Source organism: Protomyctophum bolini (assembly GCF_963924005.1).
Source record: "Protomyctophum bolini genome assembly, chromosome: 12".
Lineage (NCBI taxonomy): Eukaryota > Metazoa > Chordata > Actinopteri > Myctophiformes > Myctophidae > Protomyctophum > Protomyctophum bolini.
Window position 1 is genome coordinate 9,850,099 of NC_137873.1, and position 22,910 is coordinate 9,873,008.

The following is a 22,910-nucleotide window of genomic DNA, read 5'->3' on the forward strand; positions in this document are numbered from 1 at the left end:
TCGCGGACCCCCGCGGACCCCCCGCGGACCCCCACCCGGGCACGGGGCTGAGTCCCCGAGGGCGGCCCGGTCGCAACGAGATTCCCGATACGCCCGGGGACCCCTTCGCGGACCCCCGCGGACCCCCCGCGGACCCCCGGACCCACCCACTGAGCAAGCATTATGGTACACACATCACTCGCTCGCTCGCTCGCTCGCTCGCTCGCTCGCACTCACTCACGCACGCACGCACGCACGCACGCACGCATTTTACATTTGACATGAAATGCATTCAGATGTATTTTTACAATGGTTTCTAACAGTATTCTTTTTAACATGTGATTGTATAGTGGTCACACATCACACGTGCACGCACGCACGCACGCACGCACGCACGCACGCACAGATAGTGTGCATAACAGATAGTCAGGGGAGACATGCATGCAAATCAAGTTTACCCAGGATACTTCAGATACTTGTTTACAGCCAAGCCCTGTTCATAGAACATTTCATGTTAGTGGTTCAATGCCTTGTCCAAGGGCACTTCAACAGTTGTAATTTTAAAATGTCGGACCGCTGATTCGAACCGGCGACCTCCCAGTATCAGGCCACGGCTGCCACAGGCATATAGTTACAGAGGCAGTACCATCCGGGGACCACATGGTGGGGCCGTAGCCTAGCTATAGAGCACCCACCCTGTTACATATGCCTCTATGCATCTATGCATCTAGCTGTCGTCTGAGAGTTAGTTGGGATTCCCCGGAGCATATGAGAGTCATGAGAGCAGCAGGAGGGACTAGTAAAAGAAAAACAATGGATGGATGGATTTTATTTCGGTTTTGCGTCTTCTTCAGAGTCAGAGAGTAAAATATATTTCTATATTGATCCTTAATCCTTGTTCCGCGGTCTCGTGTTCTTGACTGCGGCTGCGAACCCGGGCCGTTCTAACTCAAATGCGCTGCGTTAACCAGCAGACCAACGAGACTACAAAACCCAATGGAAATTTGGTAAGGTTGTTTTTATTTTTTTCCAGAGGGAGGTCAAAATATATTCTCAAATGTTAGGAAGGGACTACTGTTTGTTACTCTAAGCTACAAGTTCTGTGTCCCGATCTGAAACTGACAGGTGGGTAATATCTCTATCTCTCTAGTGGATTCGTTTTTAGATCCATCATGTTCATTGTGTACTGTTAAAACACAACATCACTATATTGTTGTAACTGCCGGGGACACTTGCTGGTTTTATTTGTTTATTTACATTGCTTTGGGATATATTTATTTTGACACTTGTTGTACGTTTGGTCTACCTTTTATTTTGAAGTGCCCAGTGTAACAGAGTTAAATAGTTAGTTAAATTGAGTTGTTCATTTGCCCCTTATTGAGCAGTACCAGACATTGTTTTGTTGTTGCAAACTAAGACTAAGATTTATATAGCACTTTGGTTCACTGCATATCACACTGTTTGTCCTAGTGGTGTTCCCGTAGCTGCCGCTCTGTATGTCCTAGTGGTGTTACCGTAGCTACCTCAGTGGATTCCGTGTTCCTATGAGGTGAGGCGGCTCTTTGAAAACGCTGTGATGTTATTTTATGTTTTTGTTATGAAAGAGTGTTCATTTCAGCTGTACATTGAAGCATACAGTGTCTAATATACATATGACGTTGGGTCATTATGATAATATTATCTGAGAGCAATGAATCTTTTTGTAAACAGCTTTTGGTTTATCACGGGGACTAGTGATGACGTCACGCAGTGTTATTCTTTTTGCACGAAAATAAAGTGAGTTTACTGTTTGTGTTGTGTTAACCACAGACAGTCTGAGGAAGCAGTGGACCAGTTCCAACTACAAATATGTGTTTTATTCGTCTGTTCTTACAGGTATGTGCTATATATATATTGTACCAACTATAACTTGTTATAATTTAATGTTTTGATGGTAGTTCTTCTGTGATTGCAAACTCAATGTTGAGCCCAGTATGCTGCTATGGTATTCTTATTTCAATATTGTATTTGTATTAAAGACCTCTTATAATAAAATTAAAACATGTATTAGACAGAGGCTAATGTTATTGGTTAGGCAAAAAGTATTGGACAGATAAGCTACTGTTATTGGTCAGGTTAAAAAAAGAGTGTTCAATAGCAGACCTAAAAGCACTACAAGCTTGAAAAATAGCAGATCTACGAGCTTGTAGGTCTGCTATTTTTTTAAACTGTCAGGATTTAAGACATTTTTGGAATCTGATCTCAGGTCAAAATGCATTAAAGAACCACCATTCTTCCATGCGTATCATCTCTTTATAATAATACAAAATATATACAGGTTGGAAACAAAAACAACAAAAGGGGGAATTTACTCACGACCCATACAAATTGGTGTGCGACCCGCATATGGGTCCCTGTTTTGGGAAACTAAGGAATAGGGTTTGGGAAGCTCACTGACTTTAATGGAACATTAATGGAACATCTGCACTCTTAAGAGTGCAGATGGACCCATATCCATGTGTTCATGTGTACATTAACCTGTGAGGGTCCATTTGGTTCAAAACTATCACTCATTTTCCTTTCCTTTCCTTTGTTTAAATAACTTAAGTCCATGCAGGATAACACATCGAAGAAGGTAAACTCATGAGCTACGTGTCCTCCTCTCTCCCTCTCACCAGACACGGAGACATGTGACTACGGATGGCACAAGTTCCAGGGTCACTGCTACGCTACTTCCCCACCAGGAAGAGCTGGGACGCGGCTGAGAGGGAGTGTCGTGTCCACGGGGCCCACCTGACCAGCCTGCTGTCCCACGAGGAGCAACACTACGTCAACCGTACGTCCCACAAACGCTAATATGGTATCCGTTTCGCATTCGGGTTCTTGGAAACGCCCCCCAGCCACTGCGCTAGTTTGACTGAGGTTAGGTTTAGGTATGCTTTACTGAGGTTAGGTTTAGGTATAGTTTTACTGAGGTTAGGGTTAGGTTTAGGTATAGTTTTACTGAGGTTAGGTTTAGGTATAGTTTTACTGAGGTTAGGGTTAGGGTTAGGTTTAGGTATAGTTTTACTGAGGTTAGGGTTAGGGTTAGGTATAGTTTTACTGAGGTTAAGGTTAGGGTTAGGTTTAGGTGTAGGCTGTCAATCACAGCGACTGGCCAGTCACAGCGCACCATTTACTCAAATGCGAAACGGGAACCATATCAGCCCCACAAACAGTTGCTCTTTAAACCTTTGCATGCGTTGTCTTCGGGTCAAAAAGACTGGCCGCCATCAAAAGAATAAAAATAAATAGTCATGTTCTTTTGTAAATGAACTCCCTCCTTGATCATGCTATGGCTTCACGCGAAAGCATTAACCCATTTAGACCTGAGTTAAAAAACATTCACTTTGAAAGAATATATATACAAAGATTTGCGCCGCATTCTTATGATTTTTCAAAAGCAGCAGACCTACAAGCTATGAGCTTGTTGGTCTGCTATTTTTTCAATAGATAAATTATAACACAATGTTTAAAACACCAAAAGGCTACACACTCCTTCTGCAGTGTCAAACTACACGCTATGCACTCCCTCTGCCGTGTCAAACTACACGCTATGCACTCCCTCTGCAGTGTCATGTTATGTTTTAGCTGTTGAACCCATTTTGGTGTTGGCATCATGTTATGCTTTAGCTATTGAAAAATAGCAGACCTGCAAGCGCGTAGCGCGTCACTCGGTTTGCGCGCTATGAGCTTGTAGATCTGCTATTTTTCAATATCCTGGGTACCGCCCTGGGTACCAGATTCAAAAAATGTCTTCTACATCCTGACAGATGTTTTGAGTTGACCAATATTTTGTAAAAAGAAACAATCGATTTGAAAATTTGTTTCTATTTGAGAACCTATCATCTCTTTTGCCTATATAATAAATAACATAACCCAAAATAGGGACACCAGATTGAAAGTGGTCAAAATCAGGACACACCAGCTGCATTATTGCAGATACTGATGAATACAATAAAATAAAATCACACGTGTGTGCATGTGTATTCTTAATTATTATACATCATCATCATCATACAGTACATCATCTCATAAACAACTGAATGTATGTGATTGGTTAGCCCATTTGCTCGTCTACATATGACGTGCATTTCTCCTTTCATTGTCAATGGCCAATATGAGACGTGTGAGGACAAAAGCTGTATATAGACGCCGCTAGACTGTATATAGACGCCGCTAGACTGTATATAGACGCCGCTAGACTGTATATAGACGCCGCTAGACTGTATATAGACGCCGCTAGACTGTATATAGACCGTGCTAGACTGTATATAGACGCCGCTAGACTGTATATAGACGCCGCTAGACTGTATATAGACGCCGCTAGACTGTATATAGACGCCGCTAGACTGTATATAGACGCCGCTAGACTGTATATAGACGCCGCTAGACTGTATATAGACGCCGCTAGACTGTATATAGACGCCGCTAGACTGTATATAGACGCCGCTAGACTGTATATAGACGCCGCTAGACTGTATATAGACGCCGCTAGACTGTATATAGACGCCGCTAGACTGTATATAGACGCCGCTAGACTGTATATAGACGCCGCTAGACTGTATATAGACGCCGCTAGACTGTATATAGACGCCGCTAGACTGTATATAGACGCCGCTAGACTGTATATAGACGCCGCTAGACTGTATATAGACGCCGCTAGACTGTATATAGACCGTGCTAGACTGTATATAGACCGTGCTAGACTGTATATAGACCGTGCTAGACTGTATATAGACGCCGCTAGACTGTATATAGACGCCGCTAGACTGTATATAGACGCCGCTAGACTGTATATAGACGCCGCTAGACTGTATATAGACGCCGCTAGACTGTATATAGACGCCGCTAGACTGTATATAGACGCCGCTAGACTGTATATAGACGCCGCTAGACTGTATATAGACGCCGCTAGACTGTATATAGACCGTGCTAGACTGTATATAGACGCCGCTAGACTGTATATAGACGCCGCTAGACTGTATATAGACGCCGCTAGACTGTATATAGACGCCGCTAGACTGTATATAGACGCCGCTAGACTGTATATAGACGCCGCTAGACTGTATATAGACGCCGCTAGACTGTATATAGACGCCGCTAGACTGTATATAGACGCCGCTAGACTGTATATAGACCGTGCTAGACTGTATATAGACGCCGCTAGACTGTATATAGACGCCGCTAGACTGTATATAGACGCCGCTAGACTGTATATAGACGCCGCTAGACTGTATATAGACGCCGCTAGACTGTATATAGACGCCGCTAGACTGTATATAGACGCCGCTAGACTGTATATAGACGCCGCTAGACTGTATATAGACGCCGCTAGACTGTATATAGACGCCGCTAGACTGTATATAGACGCCGCTAGACTGTATATAGACGCCGCTAGACTGTATATAGACGCCGCTAGACTGTATATAGACGCCGCTAGACTGTATATAGACGCCGCTAGACTGTATATAGACGGTGCTAGACTGTATATAGACGGTGCTAGACTGTATATAGACGCCGCTAGACTGTATATAGGATGGATTGGGGGTAAGTCCCTGCGACATACTAGCGTCATGTCCAGGGGGTGTCCTTGTACATCAAGCTGCCTCACGCTACAGAAACAGGAGATAGGCTCCTGCCCGGCTTGGCAAGGCTACTACGGTTCAGAGTTCGACTGTACTGTATGTTTCTGTCTATCTAAGAACCCATTGGCTATTGTCTGATGAGGATTTACTGTCTGGGGGTAAGGGCCAATGGTTCTGGGCTTCCGTTGTAGCCAGTGGATATCCGGGCCACGCCTTCCACTACCATGTCTCCGGTCGGAGTTGGGAGATGACTAGAAGTTTACACCGGGATAAAAGTTCATCTGGCGATATCGATGGGTTTCGAGCTGGTTTTGACTGGAGATTGTATTTCAGGAATTGCATTCCGCCTCTTTTTCTCGCCACATAGACCGTTTACCTGGATGCTAAAGTCGTGTTACCAAAGCCCGTTCAATTGTAATTGGTCAGTACTACTCAACGACTACAATCTGAAACCAGAACACTTCTGAAACCAAACATATTGCACCTCGCCTTTCATACTCTGAATTCATATCCAGGATATCTGTTTATAAAAATCTATATATGTCTTGACTGACTTATGGTGCGTGGATGTGTGCACTGCACATACGATACGATAAATTATTATGGAACAGTGGATCGAAAGATATTATTATCTTCATTGTAAAACATGTTACAGTTGCCTCAACTTGAATCTGTACAAGTATGATTGTTCTGAATAGACATGAGAAAATTGGACTATACCGGGCCATAAATATTACAATAAGTATTAACCCATTCTGAACGGGAACCCATTTTGGTGTTGGCATCATGCTATGCTTTAGCTATTGAAAAATAGCAGATCTACAAGCTCATAGCACGCCACCGAGTGGCGCGCTACGAGCTTGTAGGTCTGCTATTTTTGAAAAATCGAAGAACGACTGACATTTTTAGAATCTGATCTCAGGTCAGAATGGTTTCATCAGACCAGTGTGTGTCCAGTGGAAACCTCGTATGAATCTGATCTCAGGTCAGAATGGGTTCATCAGACCAGTGTGTGTCCAGTGGAAACCTCGTATGAATCTGATCTCAGGTCAGAATGGGTTAATAATAAGTCATGTTGCGTGCACTCAGTGTCAACCCTTCCCGGTCTGCAGGGATGAAGCTGCCGTCGCGCGTGCCCACCCAGGTGGACAGTGACGAGGAGCACAAGTGGAACCAGACGGAGGAGTATGGACACGGGACTCGCTGCTGCTCCTGTCCCAAGACCGACAAGGAGCTGAAGAAGGAGAAAGAGGACTCGGAGTACCGCAAAACCTTTGAGAATTATCTTCACAACGAGGTCTTCGAGATAAAGTAAGTAAGACTTATGGAGCTCTCGTTTGCAAGGCAACTGGAAGCTTGTGTAGGCAGTGGTTTTAGGATGTTTAGAGTTTTAGAGTTTTATTAGGATCCCCATTAGCTGGTGCATAGCAGCAGATAATCTTCCTGGGGTCCACATAGAACATAAAAACATGACATTCGACATGATATATAAATATCATTGTATATCCGTATTGTATATCCGTATTGTATATCATTGTATATCCGCTATCATTGTATATCCATTGTATATCCGCATTGTATATCCGATATTCCGCTTACGACTCTCATTGCACCAGGAATATTAGATTCCTTCTTCATAATTGTCAAATCTTCAAGGAAATATCAATTGGTTCCCATAAGACTGTGCTTGATGGTGTATTTATTTTTTACCTTCCTCTGCCTCACAGCTTATTCTTCCAAATAAAACAAGATTACAAATGAAAGCAAACACGCTAAAACATCATCCATAAAGTTACGTTTTTAATTGTATGTCCAATCAACCGTATATCAACATTGTCAGTTGGTCAGTTCGGCATATAATCTTTCTTTCTTTCTTTTGACGGGACACTGCATATTAATGACCTGACCAATGTAATATAAATACACCGGATTTAGCAAATTTCAACAAACATGAAAACAAGCAGTCAATACATTACACAGGAATACAAAATGGGTCCAAAATGTGCAAAGTAAGTAATAAGTATGCAAACTATATCTATTTTAAGGCTAAGACCAAAACAACGTTTTACTTGGCTCATGTGTGCCCTAAGAAAATAGCAGCGTTTTGAGTTGTGTATAAAGTGCAGTATTCTCATCTATACCATGTTTCTGATATATCTCTAGGACTAGATTCTCTACTTCTCATTTGTACAATCTTCAATCTTTGTACAATCAAGGCTGTGTGGGTCAAAATACTGTACTCGGCTGCAACATGTTGTCACTTTGAATTGCTTCATCCATCCACACGTTTCTGCCTGAACTGAACCATTATTTGTGCTTGTTGTTTTTCCAGCCTCTATATCTGGTGATGTCGGCGTGATCCATGTGTTGGAACGAGAGGACGACTTGGAGTGGGTCCTGCGTGATGGGCCCACTCCTCCTTATATGGTTATTATGGAGGCTCAGTTGTTTACCAGGTGCAAACATGTGTACACACACACACACACACACACACACACACACACAGTCACACACACACACACACACACAATTTCAATTTCAATTTAAATTCAATTCAATTCAATTCAAAGGGCTTTATTGGCATGAGAAAACATACGTTTACATTGCCAAAGCAGAAAGAACAATACAACGATACAGCAATACAATCAGAACAAAAATTATGTACTTTGAAGGTCAGAATCTTCAATAGATCAACTTCTGTGTACCAAGATCACTTGATGCAGGTATAGTGCAGGAATATACACAATGATTAGTCTTTAGGGTGGTTGTGTTCCATTTGATATCCTTCTCCTATCACAGCAACTCACAAATCTTGCTGCTGTGTTTGCACATTGTTGTACTTCGCCCAGCAGATATGGGAGTTTTTTGTCATTGGTCATGTTTTCAAAATCTCCGTGTGTGGTTGTAATCTGTGGGAAGTATGTGTCACACACACACAATGATATCATCATACTACCTACTACAGTTAAAATACTACATGATGCCGTTCTTCCACACTTACAGTCAGCTAACTTAGTACATCCACTAATTTGTTTTCCCATTATGTTCTTAAACTTGACTTCATAATGGAAGTCAACGGGTCTGGATCGGGGCTGAAACCTTGCTCAGATTTGGAGTCCTACATCTTGGACATGTCATAGACGGCTGACATCACAGGCTGGCCACATGAAGTCTGCGATCCGTTCCCATGTGCATTCCGAGATCCACACGATTTCTCATACCAAATGGGTAAATGTTTATTCTAAAATGGATCCATTGGTTCATGCTCCTCAGGCCCAACATGTTGAAGCTGAAGAGCGCCCCCCGCAGGGTGGCTGGGGTTGCTGTGATAGCACCCATTGAGAACCCCGGGGGCCCCCTGGGCTTCTCTCCTCACACCACCTGTCCCAACGAGAACACGGGTGAGTCACACCAAAGCAACCAATGATACAATGTTGCAATGGACCAAAATGCCTTTCACTGACCGTTATGTTTGTCGCAACCTTGTCTTTAGCTTTCTTCAGCAAGTTTAACCGCAACAACAACCAATATAACTGTTGTAGCCCTAATTGTACAGTGTATAACAGTAATGGGAACTGACACAGTGGAAGCGTCACCATTGACACTGTAAACCTTGAATTGCTGATCGGTCCTCTCATGTGTCATTACAGGCGTCTATTCAGAGAGCTATGACCCCAGCCTGGCCCACTGTAACGCCACATTATGGAACCCCAATGGAAACGGGCTCTCCTACGAGGAGTTTGGCTTCCCTGTCTTCTCCCTGAAAAACGACAACGAGACCGAATTCATACGACAGGTAAGCCTGTTGATCTGTTTGGCACATATTCACCAATGTCTACCAATATGCTTAACTCATAAACCAACTAAATGGAAAATGTAGGCACTCCAAAATATAAGATGCAAGACTGGCTCAGATGCAATTTCTCACACTGACGCGTTTCGGCAGAGCCTTCTTCAGAGTAGACTAAACTTTTTAAACTTTTTAGTCTGCTCTGAAGAAGGCTCTGCCGAAACGCATCAGTGTTCGTAAATAAATATATACACAGAAATTGCATCTGACCCAGTCTTGCATCTTTTATTTTAGAGTTCCACTTTTTCCATTTAGTTGGTCTATGAGTTAAATTATTTCCAAAGCTGAGCACCCACTGCCTCAACCAAGGGCAGTTTCCAGAGGAAGCGCACCTGTTTTTCTTTCTTTATCTACGAATATACTGTCGCTGTTGAGTGGAAAACCTTGTATATCGTTGCTGAATAGAAACCTTGCATCTCCACATTTCTACTTTTTATGTTTCATTGTAAATTAATGCCCTACTACTTATACATTGAAGTAACTTCACCCACAAGAGTATCGCACAAAGGTTGTTGAAATAGCTGATTTACAAGCTTACATCGGCCATTGTCCCTATTTTTAAATGTTTTTTAAATACTAAAAAAGGAAAAATGGTAGACATACAAAGTGACAGTTTCCACCCGACTGCGGCAATATAAAAAAATTGGAAAGACACTTTTTATGTAAAGTGTGACCAATGGCATTACTCTGTCAAGACGGGACAATATGCGGAATTTATGAACACTTTAAGAAAGAAAGTGGAAATAATTACTGCTTGGTTACTGTGGAATGTTGATGTTCCGCAAAAATAGCCGATCTACAAGCTCAAAACACATTGCTGTATTAGCTTTTCGATCGGCTGTTTTCCTAAAAAGAGATTTGTTGTTGAGGGAAATTCTAGGGGATCTAGTAAGTATCTTAATTTAATTAAAGTTGAAAAAGGAAGGGAAGTTCGCACACTGTAACTCACCAGACCTGATAAAGACCCACAGTGGTCAAACCATTCCCTTCCTTCTCCTATGTATGTATTGTATCGTTGTTCAGCACCTGATTAGTTTTTTGTTGGGATGTGTGTGCTTCACTTTGGACTCTTATTTTTAATTCAAGTTGACACAGAGCCTGACGTTGATGTTTAAAACCATAATGTCACCACCAAGCCGCTGAGCTCACATGACCTACTTTAACTTCCTTTCACCTCAACACTTGGTTTCAGCCGTTGGCTTAAAGGCAAGGCAAGTTGTGTAGTGCAATTCTTACACAAAGGCAATTCAAGGTGCTTCGTGTGATATGAAAGAAAGAAAGTGGTTTAGGGATTTAAAAGCATAAAAATTAATACAAATGTACGAGATATACTATATATATTATATATATATATATTAAACAAATGTAATGGTGTATTTATTGCTATTCATCAGGATTATGGTTATTGTATGAAGCTGGGCACACTGCAAGAGTTTAAAATGTCAAACCCATTTTGAAATCGGGTTGCATCCTGCACTTCTCTATAATCTCAAACATGCACAGTGCACAGGCTACAAATATTTTTAAATAATTGCGCTTCACACACTTCCAAGATATTAAGAGTATTGTCTTGCCCACCACAACAATGAAGGCAGAAGCGACTGTCAACTCTCCGCTACACTGTAGATTTGTTTCTCTTGGCTATCGACCATTCCAGATAAGCATCAAGCATGTTTGATAATGATTGCGGTGGCCCCAAAGCGTCTGAGCAGATCGGGAGATATTAAGATTGGATCTGTGAACCCCTCACACTCTACAGGCTCATCTGGGCAGATAATCGGTTGCTCTCTAACCAAGATCCGGCACCGCAATTGTCGAGATGGGCCTTTCCAACCCAGAATCTCCCCGATTATCCTGTAGTGTGAGCCTAGCTTTTGGTCTATATTACGGCTTTAGGGGTATAAACCTCAAACTTGTGTTTAACCACTTTAAACCATGGCATCCCTATTTTGGCCATGTCATTATAGACATATAAATATTTGTTACTGCAGATCTCCAAGCTCACAACGTGCTGTGAGCTTGGAGATCGTCTATTTGTTGTATGATGAAGATGAAGTACAGTACTATATAGGGGGCTTAAGGGTTTTAAGGCAGTGGATTGTTTTAGGATGGGCTTAATGGCCTTACACCTCCTCACTAAAGCACCTGTTGTACCGTCGGTTTGTCTCCATCCACACCCAACAGTGCTACCAGAAGCATAACCAGATCATGAACAACGGAACCCCTGAGTACCCGCTGTGTGCCATGCAGCTCTATTCCCACATGCACGCTGTGACCGACACGGCCACCTGCATGAGACGCAATGACATCAACTTCAGCTTCAGCATTAACCCAGGTAGGTAATGCACTTTGCACACATGCACACTCAAGCTTGCACATAACAAATTGCACCCACTGGTGAATCAATATGAGTGTAGTTCCACTGCTAGAGCCTGAAGTGGTCTGGTGTGACCAGCCCTCTCGGTTAAGGGACTTTTTTGCTCTGAATGTATCCTCAGACAGCACTGATTCTCAGGCTGTGTATGGCCTCCAACAAGCCTTGGAGGAAGGGCACAGAGGAGGCACTTTATACACAACTCACTTTAGTATACAAATGCCTATATATATATATATACTGTATTTCCCTCTAAAATGCTGCTATTTTCTTAGGTCACACATGAGCCAAGTAAAAAAATGTTTTGGTTTTAGTTGCCTCAGGATAAAAAAGTCCCCTCTCCAACGTAATCTCGTCGGTTTATTGGCAGTACATGTAGTAAGTATTGCGTTATGTCTGGCTGGGTTCTTCCAGTCTTTTGTTTAGAGTTTTGCTGATTTTGGTTTATCGTGCTGTTGCGACAAAAGAAAGTGATTGTTGGTGTATTGTATTTTCCTGGTGTGTTCAAAAGCACTCAGAGTAAACAATATTAGATAATGTGTGTGATTCTTTACATTTTTATTGTGAGTATATCATGGCATGTGAATTATGCATGTCTGACAATAATCCCATGTTTCCCTCTGTATTTAGAGATGGTGTGTGATCCTTTGGGTGGCTATAATGTGTGGGCTTCTACCAAGGCCATAAATGACACTGCAAAGGGCCACAAGGAGAACGAGTCTGTGGTCATAGCAGCAACCAGGGTGAGTAACTCAAACTGCCTACTGTGTGTGTCTTATCAAGACAACAGTTATTTGTTTTCATAGTTCCATAGTTTTTAGCTGTACATACACTATGTTTTCCTGTATTTATTTGGCTGGGTGTGGTTTTATTTTTTATATATATATTTTTTGGGGCATTTCTGCAGAGGGACAGAGTGATACACAGCAAAAGTCATGCCTGGGAATCAAACCTGCAACTCGCTGTCAGGCTGCATTATAGCCTACTGTATATGTGGTATGCGCCTAACCGCTAGGCCAGTGGAGCCCCAGGATGGGGCTTTCTGCAGTCTTAGAAAATACAAGTAGCTAAAGAAAATCCTGAATGCAATTCTTTATTCTTTATTCGGATCCCAATTAGCTTCCGCAAAGTGGTCGCTAGTCTTCCTGGGGTCCACATAAAAATGTATACAATAAAAACAGATAATTTAAATTTGAAACAGACAAGATCTAGTTATCAGCTAAAACAGTGAAGTTGCTCTGCATTTAACAGAGTCAACGACCAATGGTAACAAATACGGTGTTTACACAAAAACAATACAATAAGAATAAGGTACAAAAGATAGAAAAAAACTAAACTTCATCTATAAAGGACTCAATCTCATCAATTTATGTTTCAGTAATTTGAGCTGTTTTAAATTCATAATGGACATGTTAAAGTGAATGTTTTACCCATGCAAGGTATTTCTTTGTAGGGAGTGAAACCCTTCTTGTGCCGTACGAGTAGGCCCAGAGACCAGACAGAGTCTACATTCCTGCATAATTTACGGGCACCTTTTGATTGATGGAACCATAAAATAGGCCACGACATGTTAAGCTGAAGTACTTACCCAGATATGATCTTCACTCATCAGCTTTTCCATCTCCGCTCCTTTACCTCCCTACTACTTTATTCCATACACCCTGACATTCCCTTCCCTTACCTTCTGTCTTCCCTCTTTGCTCCTCTCTTCTTCCCGTCTCCTCCTCTCCGAACCTCTCTCTTCTCCTTTCCTCTCCTAGCTGGACAGCAGGTCATTCTTCTCAGAGGTTGGCCCCGGAGCCGAGTCCGGAGTGTCAGGCTTCATCACTCTGCTGGCTGCTGCCCACGCCTTGCGGGACGCCACAGAGGACGCCAACCTGCCACGCACCATTCTCTATGCTTTCTTTCAGGGGGTCAGTACTTCCACTGAGTTACTCTCTAGGCCTTTGGCCAACTCTCTGATCCAGCTGTAGAAATAAGCTTGCTTTTAGATTGCCAACATTGAAAGCAAACGATAATGTTAAGCTTGACACAGTGCTACAAATAATTTACTGTGATCCAAGAGGATTAGAAAAGGTGGTATGGGCATAAAGAAGGCCGCTAACTAAGTAATCAAAGACGAGAAAGTCAAAAGAGCTAAGAAAGAAGAGAGCAAAAAAGATTTTAATCAAGAGATAAGAGTTAAAAAGGAATTGAAGCAAGAAAGCTTAGAGTTGTAAGAGTTAAAGAGCTAGAAGAACATAACTCTGAAAAGAGAAGAGGTGGGTTCTTCACCGAGTTCTCATGGTCTGGGAATTGACATTTATGTGCCTTTTCGCGTTGACAGTTTTGACAGTCAGATCAAAGGGCAGATCTACAGCTGTAAATCTAACCTACTCTACCTGTAGTACATGTACTCATCTGGAACAGTCTTATCCTCCCTACTCTTGACTCACAGACGTGTTACCAGACAGCTCTTAAACAGGCTGTTGACCTGATTCATGTTCACCATTTCATAGTTGCGTCTTCTAAGGTGTGCCAGCCATGTATTTAGGACAGCATTTCCTGTGCTTAGTTTCATGTTACATATCCATTTTGAGGTGTTGTTATCCTATCCAGAGTAGCACACAGTGAATGAGCTGAGCAGCAGGACACCGACACATAATGGATTATGGGGCTCGATCTTATGATCATAACGCCCCCATCATACACACACACACACACAATATTTCCATTGCTTCATTTAGTTTTTTCGATGTGGCATTAATCAGCAATTTCCCCTCCGACCCCAGGAAGCCTTTGACTACATCGGTAGCTCACGTATGGTGTATGAGATGGAGAACAAGCGGTTTGCCATCGACCTGGACAATGTTCACTCAGTCCTTGAGGTCGGACAGGTATGTAACTGTATACGTCTCGATGACGCAAACCTCGATGAAACGCATTGTAATCGACGACAGCCATGTAACCCATGTTGGAGTGGTTATCAGCACCTTGATTATTGAGTATAGTCATAGTATACTATCACAGACATCTTGGTCACAGCATAGATGTGCATTTTCATCATGCATTACCCTGAATTCATCATTCATAAGTCACTGCGGAATTGGATAGGCCAATGCACAAAATCCCATCCTTGCCGCTCACTGTCTTTATTGTAAAACGAGTACCCTCAATAAGGCTGATTGGGTTTCAACATCACCTTACACACACACCTTTTGTTCTTTATTTAACTCGCTGCTCTTTTATGTAAGTGTCTATTGTGCAGTTGTAACCCGATCTCTCTATGAACCATATTTCCCATTGGTTTCTCAATTCTGCTTGAAGGTGGGGCTTCGTAACGGCCCCAACCTGTGGCTCCACTCCGACCCGGTGTCCAGGAGGAACGCCAGCATTGATGGGCAGGTTTGTACTGTAGCTGTGTGTGTTGTTACTGTGTATGAACGTTTTCCTATGTTGAGCAGGGGTTCTAAAACATTTAATGTCAAGGAACCCAATAGAGTGCACACATGCAACCATCTGTGCTCTCTTTCGTTAACAGACCTGTAAGGGCCCATTTGGAACCCCCTCAAGGACCCCTGAGGTTTCCTGAACCACTGGTGTAGACTGTAGTGTAGCGCATCACTGTGAGAACGTTTCTACTGAGATGCAAACGAGTGTCTTGTGTAATTATTTGGTCTAAGTACTAGAACTAGTACTATGTACTAGAACCATAACAGAAACGTGGAACCAAAATTGTGATGCCAGGTTGAAAGTGGTTAACATTTTCAAAAATATTAAATTTGTTCACCATCACCGCATGCCTGGCTGACATCTCACAGTGGATGTCCTCCAACCACCTCAAACTGAACCCAGACAAGACTGAGCTTCTCTTCTTCCCAGCTAAGTCCTGCCCTATGCGGGAGCTAACTATCTCCATAGACAACGCCCTGGTAACGTCTGTCCCAACAGCCAGGAATCTTGGTGTTGTCCTGGACAGTCAGCTCTCGTTCAAAACTCACATCACAGCTGTCACTCGATCCTGTAGGTTCACACTCTATAACATACGACGAATTAGACCGTTCCTCACCCAGGAATCAGCCCAGCTCCTAATCCAGACAACAGTCTTGTCAAAACTTGACTATTGTAACTCCCTCCTTACTGGCCTACCAGCATGTGCACTTAAGCCTCTCCAGCTGATCCAAAATGCTGCAGCTCGCTTGGTCTTCAACCAGCCAAAATTCTCACATGTCTCCCCCCTGCTCCGCTCCCTCCACTGGCTCCCGGTCGCTGCCCGCACAGAATACAAAACCCTGATGCTGGCATTCAAAGCAACCAAAGGTATGGCTCCCCCATATCTTGCAAGTATGATCGAACCCTACAAACCCTCCCGCTCACTCAGATCTGCCAACGCAGGGAAGCTGGAAGTACCCTCACTAAAAACGCCGGGACAACGCTCCACACGTCCCAAACTCTTCTCCCTTCTGGCTCCAAAACTGTGGAATGCACTTCCCATTGCAGTCAGAACTGCAGCATCACTCCCGATCTTCCGCCGTAGTCTGAAAACCCACCTTTTCAGACTCCATCATGGCCCATAGCACTTACCCCACCCCCTTAGATAGCAATTCTAGTAGTCATAGCACGTCATAGTACATATGTGTAGCATAGTAGTATAGATGTATAGCTTATATGTATAGTTCCATTATAGATATTCCACTGTTACTTTCTTAGCTACGCATGTTTCATGATAAATGTCTTTATGTAATGTATTCCCATGCTTTTGTTCTTGCTTAATGTAAGTCGCTCTGGATTAAGAGCGTCTGCTAAATGCCTAAATTCTAAATTGTAAATTGTTTTAAGTAGCAGCTCACAACACGATAGATTGGCTATTGTCGCTGTGTGACAATGTCATCAAAGTTTAAAGAACAGTAGTACTACCAAGATGTATTGATCACAGAGGCTTTTACAATGCAAATGGTATACACACTTTTATATTATAGTAGACAATGTTATAGTATTATTATTACATAATGTCTAGTAGACATGTAATAATACATAGCTTTGTGTGAGTGATTCTTTTCCACATCCTTCCCATCCATAACAGGTAGTAAACCTGTTGGAGAACCTCAAGAAAGCTGCAGTGAACACCACATTCACAGTGTCTGAGCCCACTGTCTCCCAGCCTCTGCCACCCTCGTCCTTCCAGCGTTTTCTGAGAGCTCGGCCCATCCCTGGTGTTGTCATCACTGCACACCAGTCCGCGTTCAACAACAGGTGACTGGGGCTTTCCTTGGCTCGTATTTTTATACTGTTCCAATCATCCTATTCATTGTCTGACATATTGCGGTATTTTGTTATATTACAAAAACATTTGAATTGTTTTCCCCTGTGTCCACACTCCACAGGTACTATGAGAGCATGTATGATAATGCAGCCAGCCTGAACTTGACGTATCCACAGGACCTGAGCCCAGAGCAACAGCTTGTGCGTGTCACGGACACAGCCAAGGTACCACTTACTGTATTTTAACCACATTAACCCGCGTCCCCGTTTTTACCAACCAGTTTCAAACCAGTGAGGGGAGGGAGGGGCTAGCGCACACCGTGCCCACCGCAGTCGGTGCAGAAGTCAAGGCAGAATGAAGCCCACAACACACCGGCTGCGTCGCGCGGTGGACACAGCCGCCTCCATTATTTTCAATGAACCTATCGCACACCGGCTCCGTCCGCCGCGTCGCGCCGTGTCACCTGGCGCCGCCTGGCGCGCCGATAGAACACAGTTCTATTTTCCAGGCGGCGCCGCGCAACGGGATTGAGACTGCTGTGGAACATGAACTCGTGAAGCATGTGTTGAAAGAAAAACTACAACTACTACTTTGGTGTTGAAATTTCTCTAACTATTAAATAATATAGCCTTTCCATATGAGTATCTTTTTATATTTGTCCAAGAAGAATATAGGCAGTAGCATATTACGTTTAAACTAAAACATTATAGTGGCTATAGGCTATTATGGAGAATGTACATTAACTCGTTTACCTCAGAGAATGTTTTCATTATGTATACAACCATAAAATGGTCTATTGTCTAATCTAATGGAATAAATTGATGATCAAATGGAGGAGTTTTGACGATTCAACTAACTGTAACTAGGGCCGTCGCCTTGCCCCCCCGCCCCCGCCACTCCCTCCCCTTACTGGTGCAAAACAGGGACCCAGGTGTCCCTATTTTTGTGTTTATTTTATTTTTTCAAAACTAACTAAAATAAAAATAAATAGTAGTCAGTAGTCAATCTACAAGTTCACAATGCATCGCAAGCTTGTGCAGTTACATTTTGTCCATATATTCTATTGCACTCAATTAAAATTATACTGAACTTTGGCTCCTTTGTACTAATCTCTGCTTTATTACCAGGCACTGACGGAGGTGGCGTCCACGGTTGCCCGTTCTCTCTACCTGCAGGCTGGTGGAGCAGAAACCCAGCTGCCCACCATCAATGCAGACCCTCAAATAGTAAGATGATCAAACTGAGGCCATGTTGCAAGATATGGTCATTGTAGTGTTGTTTTAATTGCAAAGAAAGTCAGGGTTATGTTTTCCAATGCAGACAAAAACTAAACTTGATTTTATCATGATGTGATACAAACTTTGCCTTGGACTTGTTGAAGTGAGGTACAAAGACATTTTCTTTTCACCCATCTGCAATGAAAGCTATTGACTTTAAGGCAAGTTTTTCTAATTAGTGGAATCCAATTCCATGTAAATACAAATGTTATGCTTTGGAATATTGTCAATAGTAATTGTAGAAATTAATGTACTGTATTTTTTGTATTCAATATAACCTTAAATCCAAGTATGAAAACAATTTGTGAAACTGGCCACAGATATAACTGCATAGCTCCAAAATGCAGTTCTAGTCATTTTAACGGTACAATCCTGTGATTTTACAGCATTTTGTCCCTGTCATTAATCCGTTATTTTTTTACATGTATACATATGATTGATCTTGAAGAAATAAGCTGAACCAATGACAATCTCCTTTCTCTGTCTGTCCCAGGTCACCCAGTTGCTGTATGGATTTCTAGTTCGATCAAACAACTCCTTTTTCCAGGCGGCGTTACACCCAGAACTTCAGAAAATCCTAAGTGAGTTGACCTGCTTGTTAAAGGGGCATTTTACAGTTCAGGTTAATAAATGCTACTGCAGATGAAAAACATGGCAGGCTAGTAATCAACACAGAGCTGGAGCAAATAAAATTCATAATGTTGTGTTGCTTTTCAGGTGTGCCCAGAGCCATGGCATAGACGGTAGTCAACAATATGACAATGCACATCATTTGCACACTTAGATCTATCACACTCATTATTAATTGTATTAGCTGGAGTAACATAAGGTCACCTGCAGTCTGCCAAATGTTTTAGCTGCTGTTTTAACCTGAACTCTAAAACAAACTACACAATTTGCCTATCACCATTTATTTCCTTAATTCAAGTTTTACAAGGTGTACAGTGTTATATACCAGGAGGGCTACTGCATGAATTACTATATGATCGGTTAATAAATGACCGATCAATATGACTTTTTGCATTTGCTATATTTTTACCTGACTTACTATTTTCCTATCTGTTGTTGGCAACTGAAGATCCCTTGAGGGTTCAATAAAGGTCTGTCCTGTCCTGTGGATGTAGGAGAAATGCTAAAACATGCTTTGGTGCTTTTTTATATCTTTCTGACAAGCTATGTCTCTTTATTTATCAGAGAATGAGCCACCAGAGTACTACGTGGGTGTGTGGAACAACCCATCCCACACCTCCACTCCCACTCTTCTGGTCCAGTATTTACTGGCCAACCTGACCGGCACCGTGATTAATATCACCCAGGACAACTGCATGGGTCGGAAGGAGAATGATACGGGTGTAAGTTATGTCAACATCATGTCGTCTCTGACGCCACCATTCAGTATTTTAGTCTGACGTCATTTTGTAGTGCTACGTTACGTCCGGGTCAAAGTGGCACCAGCTCCCGTCTGCATCTCATTGTAAATAGAATACCTAAACGCGTGAATCTTTTTACAATGACGTTATTTTTCAGAAAGGAAGCCATTGAGTTGCTTCCAACTCGAGTAAAATTATTAATGTTTTGTACAAGTGTCCATGACAAAAACAATATATGATGTGGAGACAAGAAAGACTATTATTATCATTATTATTGAAGGTGGTAACAGTCCATTTGCTCAGTAAAATATTTCGGGGGAATATTTAGAATGTTTGCAGCCAGGCTTGAGTATGTTGAATCTAGTTTGCATTAACGAGGATTTAGTTGACACAATGAAATAATATGGCGATAGTATTCCGTGTGGGGCAGATGGCCTGTCACAGCCAGATTTGGGAGAGCAGCGCAGCTTTGTTGTTGTGAGGAAAGCGGTAAAATTAGACTTTCGTGGTTGTTTTCGTCTCAGATTTAGTCAGACGGAGCGCCACAGTATAACTCCATGGGGACACAAAAGCGACACAAAAGTAGGACCCGGAAGTATCTCAGGAGGGGGCGCTCACGTCACAGCTAAAATACTGAATAGGATTCATTTGTTTTGGATTTGTTGTAAATCTGTTGTCTCTTCCTTTCAGATGTATTCCTACCTGTGGGTACAGGGCGTGGCTCCTTCCAACATCACCATGCCGGAGGGCTACTGCGTGCGCTCCTCTGTGCGCCTCTCCAAAGCCGTGTCGCCGGCCTTGGACATCCTGTTCGAGTACAGCTCCAAAGATTACTCCACGTGGACAGAGTCTCGGTGGAAGTTCATCCGAGCACGCATATTCCTCGTCGCCAGCAACGATCTGGAGGCAAGTATTATTATTTTTTATCCCCTGTGCCTCTTCCAGAACTTACTCTTATCTCCCACAGAAAAGGAATAAAGTTTGCAACATTTCTCAGCTCCACTTGTTTATTGCGTCCCACTGAGCCTCATTGTGTGATTTCCTGTCTGTCTGGGGGAAACAAGGTTATTCCCCAACTGGCAACACCAGAATAGTGAGTCTTGTGTTGCCAGTCGATTGTGGAGCTCCACCTACCGATTTTGTCTGGTGACATCTAAATTCAGTCTAAGAGATAAAACTGGAGATTAAAATAAATAACTGCATTGCAGAACCAAAGCAATGACCCTAGGGAAGTCTTTCATCGGTACAGTGATATGATTCGGTTCCAAAGCAGTAGGTAAACTAGGCATAGGTTTTGCGGCCATTTTCTCCACTCTTCTATCCACTACATTGAATTTGAATTTACACGACTCTGCAGAATAACAGAAGAATGACTCTTAATCTCTCTCTCTCCTCTATACATCTGTCCCCTCTCTTCCCCAATCTCTCCACCACTCCTGTCCTCCCTGCTTTTCTCTGGTTATCTTTCCCCTCCATATCTCCCTCTTGTCTCTGTCTTCCACTCTCTCACCTTCCTCATCACTCCAGATGCTGACCCTGGGCGTGGGTATTGGTATCCTGTTATCATCGCTATTCCTGACATACGTCATCAGCTCCAAGGCCGAGATGCTCTTTAGCTCGGGCAGGGAACCCACCAACGCCACCTACTGAGTCAAAAATACAACAACACCTTAGTGGGTGGGCTTCAAACCCACAACTACTACATCATCTACAACTTCTACTCCCAAACAAACATGGACATGACTGGTTTTTAAAACTCACAATTCAAAAGTTTAGATACAAATGAGCAGGGTTGTTTTTTTATGTTTTAAATGGACAACAGACTCACTCGAGTGAGGCAGGAGATGGAGTTGGACTCCCAGCAGGATCAAAGTGCACTGGGCTCAGGATCAGGGTCTGTCAGTGCTCCAACTCAAGTGTAAAAAGATGTTCATATTCTTTTCTTTTTTTTCCTTCTATTTGCAAAGAATGTTTGTTTACTGTAACATGGGATTAGGCACTAAGCATCATTGGAACTTAGAATTTGTGTGTGAGAGAGAGGTTGAGAGAGAGTGAATGAGTGAACCACTGAAATAAATGAGTGATTTTAGTTGTACAAAGTGTGTGTGTGTGAGAGAGAGTGTGAGAGATGCAATTTTTTTGTGAGTGTGTACAAATGTGTGAAAGATTACGATGGTATGTGCAATACTATAGTTGTCTTCTCTGTCTGTAGTTAATTCATTTATCAGGCAGACCTAATGGAAAGGAACAATTTTTCCTTTCCAGAGAAATGGACTTAAGCCTGATTTATACTTACTTGTGTGCCAGTGTCCCGTACCTAAAGTAACGGACCCACAAGCTCACAACTTGACCAGCTGTTTCGGTGCACAATACACAGTTACAGAGAGCAGCCCAGTATAAATCTGCCATTAAGGGTGTTTCATGAATGACCACTAATGCACCCAGATTAGAATGAAAATACAGTTGTACTGTATGATTTTGTTAGTTTAAAAACAAATTTCACAGTGTTTTAATATGGTAGATTTTTTTTTTTCTTTTTTGAGATTTTGATTATATGCATCATACTTGACCTTTTTATGTATGTGTTGTATGTATTTGTTTGTTTCATTCATGGCGGGTTATGTCTGACCAACCGGGGAATAGTTTTGATGATTCGTTGCCTTGATAACAAAATAAAACAATGCTTCTCCAGTTCTTTTGTAGGCGCACAATTAAATTAAAAAATGAACTGCGTGCTGAAAACACAACTGCTTGTCCCAATATTCATGGTGTTTAAGATTTTGACATGTCCATTGTGCACGATCCACCTTTGGTTTCTACTCCCAGCCCACTTGTTGATCAACACAAACCATTTTGCTGAGATCTACATTATTTGTGATTGCGTTTATTGGCGTATTGAATGTAGGACAGTACATCATTTAAGAAAATGTATGGTCTGCCATATATAGCTGCCTGTATGGTCTTGTCTGTCTCATATAAATAGTCTGATTTTGAAGAAGCCACTGATCCTGGCAGCTTCTAAAGCCCATAGCCCGGAGGAACATTCGCGTTGTGACTGGCTAGTTTGTTGTCGAGCAACTGGCGAGCATACAATATTGTACACATTAATATATTAATCTGGACAACAACACCACCTACATTGACCGTGACACTGACAGAGCAGAGAGCAGCCTGTCATTTACTCAGTCCACATGAAAGAAAGATTGTGTTGG

General features: G+C 42.4%; 2 protein-coding genes across 2 annotated transcripts; both read left to right on the plus strand.

Annotated features, from left to right (window-relative positions):
* Window positions 1–1,760: 1,760 nt before the first annotated feature.
* LOC308325038 (insulin receptor-like) lies at window positions 1,761–8,976 on the plus strand. Its single transcript, XM_080777417.1, has 5 exons — window positions 1,761–1,854; window positions 2,637–2,794; window positions 6,698–6,896; window positions 7,918–8,041; window positions 8,859–8,976. Exons 2-4 carry the CDS (start codon window positions 2,659–2,661, stop codon window positions 7,931–7,933), a joined length of 351 nt encoding a protein of 116 aa, XP_080633543.1. The 5' UTR covers window positions 1,761–1,854; window positions 2,637–2,658; the 3' UTR covers window positions 7,934–8,041; window positions 8,859–8,976.
* Window positions 8,866–22,445, plus strand: LOC308326049 (nicastrin-like; the record flags this gene model as incomplete). The annotated part of the gene is made up of 14 exons (XM_080778860.1): window positions 8,866–8,986; window positions 9,236–9,381; window positions 11,620–11,770; window positions 12,440–12,552; window positions 13,570–13,722; window positions 14,581–14,685; window positions 15,116–15,193; window positions 16,872–17,041; window positions 17,173–17,275; window positions 18,179–18,277; window positions 18,822–18,909; window positions 19,523–19,680; window positions 20,389–20,604; window positions 21,226–22,445. The coding sequence occupies 14 exons, from the start codon at window positions 8,866–8,868 to the stop codon at window positions 21,346–21,348; spliced, it is 1,824 nt and encodes a 607-aa protein (XP_080634986.1). The 3' UTR covers window positions 21,349–22,445.
* Between the last annotated feature and the right edge of the window lie 465 nt (window positions 22,446–22,910).

Bases quoted from the DNA above. Each gene is read 5' to 3' on its own strand.
- LOC308325038 (XM_080777417.1), top strand. From the start codon at position 2,659: ATGGCACAAGTTCCAGGGTCACTGCTACGCTACTTCCCCACCAGGAAG. The intron at 2,795-6,697 runs GTACGTCCCACA...CCCGGTCTGCAG, and splicing joins GGAGCAACACTACGTCAACC to GGATGAAGCTGCCGTCGCGC.